This window comes from Verticillium alfalfae, genomic scaffold (assembly GCF_000150825.1).
Source record: "Verticillium alfalfae VaMs.102 supercont1.5 genomic scaffold, whole genome shotgun sequence".
Taxonomy (NCBI): Eukaryota; Fungi; Ascomycota; class Sordariomycetes; order Glomerellales; family Plectosphaerellaceae; genus Verticillium; species Verticillium alfalfae.
Genome location: NW_003315034.1, coordinates 373,091 through 376,483, shown reverse-complemented (window position 1 = coordinate 376,483; position 3,393 = coordinate 373,091). Strand labels below are relative to the sequence as shown.

The 3,393-nt window shown below is 58.2% G+C and overlaps 2 protein-coding genes across 2 annotated transcripts; one reads left to right on the top strand and one right to left on the bottom strand.

Annotated features, from left to right (window-relative positions):
- Window positions 1–185: 185 nt before the first annotated feature.
- VDBG_04441 (ATP-binding cassette sub-family E member 1) lies at window positions 186–1,434 on the top strand (the record flags this gene model as incomplete). Its single annotated transcript, XM_003004789.1, has 4 exons — window positions 186–645; window positions 733–1,145; window positions 1,233–1,334; window positions 1,402–1,434. 4 exons carry the CDS (start codon window positions 186–188, stop codon window positions 1,432–1,434), a joined length of 1,008 nt encoding a protein of 335 aa, XP_003004835.1.
- A 970-nt stretch (window positions 1,435–2,404) lies between these two features.
- Window positions 2,405–3,346, bottom strand: VDBG_04440 (predicted protein; the record flags this gene model as incomplete). The annotated part of the gene is made up of 3 exons (XM_003004788.1): window positions 2,405–2,587; window positions 2,659–3,125; window positions 3,274–3,346. 3 exons carry the CDS (start codon window positions 3,344–3,346, stop codon window positions 2,405–2,407), a joined length of 723 nt encoding a protein of 240 aa, XP_003004834.1.
- Between the last annotated feature and the right edge of the window lie 47 nt (window positions 3,347–3,393).

Here is a 3,393-nt window from a genome sequence, read left to right as displayed (position 1 = left end):
CCCACCCATTGCCCGCCTTGTCCTCTGCTTGTTGTGCCCTGGGCTGCCCAGAACTGCATTTTGCCCCTCTTTAGCGAAAACCCAGAAAATCCAGCATCGTCAACCCCGCCACCACAACTCTGTCCCCCTCCTCGACACACGACACCCATCACGACATCGACGCGACGCGCAGCGAAACCGCCAAAATGTCTGACAAACTCACTCGTGTCGCCATCGTTAACAGCGACAAGTGCAAGCCCAAGAAGTGCCGACAGGAGTGCAAGAAGTCATGTCCCGTCGTGCGCTCTGGCAAGCTCTGCATTGAGGTGTCCCCCGCTTCCCGCATTGCCTTTCTCTCCGAGTCGCTCTGCATTGGTTGTGGTATCTGCCCCAAGAAGTGCCCCTTCGGCGCCATCACCATTATCAACCTGCCCACGAACCTCGAGACGCAGGTCACCCATCGCTACTCTGCCAACTCTTTCAAGCTTCACCGCCTGCCTATGCCCCGCCCTGGCAACGTTCTTGGTCTCGTCGGAACCAACGGTATCGGCAAGAGTACCGCTCTCAAAATCCTCAGCGGCAAGCTCAAGCCCAACCTGGGCAAGTACGACAACCCTCCCGACTGGGAGGACGTCATTAAGTACTTCCGTGGCTCCGAGCTTCAGAGTAGGTCTTCCCCCCGCCCCCTGTTACCTTTCTGGCGATGTAGTTGCTTTGCGATCATCCCCGCTGACCCAACGCCTCTCCCAACAGACTACTTTACCAAGCTTCTCGAGGACGACCTCAAGGCCATCGTCAAGCCTCAGTATGTCGACCAGATCCCCAAGGCCGTCCGTGGACCCGTCAAGACTGTCCAGGGCTTGATCGATGCCCAGAGCAACATGGGTAACCGCGACGAGGTGTGCGACGTCCTCGAGCTCAACCACATCATGGACCGTGAGATCAACCTCCTGTCCGGTGGAGAACTGCAGCGTGTCGCCATTGTCCTGGCCCTCGGCATGCCCGCCGACATTTACCTCATTGACGAGCCCTCGGCCTACCTCGACTCGGAGCAGCGTATCATTGCCTCGCGCGTCATCAAGCGCTTCATCATGCATGCCAAGAAGACGGCCTTTTTCGTCGAGCACGATTTCATCATGGCCACCTACCTCGCGGACCGCGTCATCGTTCTTTGACGGCCCAGCCCGGGCATCGACGCCCAACGCCAACACGCCCCGAGTCGCTTGCTCACCGGCTGCAACACCTTCCTGAAGAACCTCGACGTCACCTTCCGTCGCGACCCCACGAACTACCGCCCCCGCATCAACAAGTCCAACTCGCAGCTCGACCAAGAGCAGAAGGCCGGCGGCAACTACGTACGTTCACTCCTCCCACTTTCTCGCAGCTTTGAACCGTCTGATGCTAACACGCGTGATGCACCAGTTCTTCCTGGACGACCCGGAGAAGAGCTCTTGAAGAGGGCATCCGCCAGGATCATTTTCTCCACCGTCACGATAATGCATCGGGTCAGGGCGTTCTGGGCGTTCAAAAGGGGCAGCATAAAGGGTCGCGGGGGCACGCTTCCGGCGGCGGCGGCGGGCGGGGTGCTTTTGATGGTTTAGAGGAGGCCGGCGAGCCCGACGATGATGACGCCGACTGACAGCGGTGACGGCAGTCTATCCCCTGTTGCCTGGTCCTACGAGGTATGATGGTTTTGTCTGGATGATTGTTCTTGTTCTTGTTCTTGTCCATTTCTTTTGCATTTCTTCTTTCCTTTCTTTTTTCTTTCTTCAACTTGACAACATTGCGTATGGGGCCACCTTGATCAGCGTGGCATGGCTACCTGAAGGCGGTTCTATATACAGCAAGGCAAGCGAAGAAAGAAGACAGACCATCATCGTAGATTGAGGGGCAATGGAACAAGCAGGATGACTGCCGTCAGTTTTTCGTCGAGCGGCACCTAACTCGTACGAGGAAACTGTTTGCAGAGAGACAGATAGGGTACACGAGAAAATCCACTCAGCTAAAAATGAAGATGAATGCTGTAGCATCACATCTCGTGCGTTCCTTCGTTTCAAAGAAAGAGACACTAGAATCTGGCGTAGATGTAATGGCATTAAACATTCAGCAAATTTTGAAGAAAATCATACATACGACTATTTCTCGCGGTAGCGGTTGGACCCCTTTTCATGGTCGTCGAGCACAAAAGCGGTGCTCGTCAGCCCGTTGGAAAAGCACAGTGGCGAATATTTGGTGTGTATATGTGTGCGAGGGTATGCCGAGGATCTGTACGCGCAGCAGGTCATCAGGCCCCTCGAAGACGGGAGGTCTCGCGGCGGGACGTACTCGAAGACTTGTTTTGAGAAGAAAATGTCCAGCCTTTTCCCACCCCATGCCTTCTGTTCTACACCCATCTCTCACGTTCCAGATGCGGGGGGGAGGGAACCTAATCCTCCTCAATCTCGCCTTCCTCAGACCCAGAATGAACGCCGGCGTCATCTTCCTTGGCTTCTTTCTTACCCGTCACAGCAGCAGCGGTAGTGGCGGTCGGGGGAAGGGGGGACTTAGTCTTGACGTCGCGAGGAGGGCTGGCCTCGCGTTCGCGGGGTGTCTTCTCACGCTTGACTCGCTGCGAAGGGTGGGGAAAACGCGTCAGTAATGCAGTCAGGGGTGTTTCTGGGATTGGGTGGTCCGGCGTACCTTGGAGTCTCTGGAATCTTGTCTGTCGGCATCATCGTCGTCTCTGCGGCGGCGGGATCCAGAAGGACGCTCATCTCCATAAGGAAGTTCGTCATACGAATCGATGCGTCGGCGGTAGGTTTTTGTGGGGGGGGGGACCTCCCTGTCACGTCGGTCGCGGTCGTAGTATGCGTCGTCGTCGCGACGGGGATCGGCTGGGGCGATCGTAATCTCGGTCTCGCTCCCGTTCACGCTCTCGTTCACGGTCGCGACCGCCGTTGCGTTCGCGCGAACGCTCACGACGGGGAGGTGGCGGTGGCGGCGAGGCGCGACGGTCCGACAGCAGGCTCTCGGCCATGGTTGACTTGCGGTGGTTGCGCTCGCGCTCGGCGATGGCCTTACGTCTGTCGGCTTCGTAGGCGTCCACCTCCGGGCTGCGGCTGCGCCTGCTAGCTCGGCCTCCGCCGCCGCGGTAGGACCTCTCACCTCTCGAACGGTCTCTCTCGCGATGAGCGTCGCGATCGCGGTACAGGTCGCGCTCACTCGAGCCACGGTCACGGCGCCTGCGGGCGGTCACGGTCGGGGTCCTTCCTCCTTCTCGCGTAGTCGGCGGACAAATTTGTCAAGGGCACCGACTCTGGCCTCCCTCGGAGACGACGGCCTGGGAAAGCTGGGCTATCCGCGAGACGCGGGCGAACCTTTCTCCCATGAATCCCCGACGGCAATGGGGAGGGTCCACACGCTTCATATGCGTGC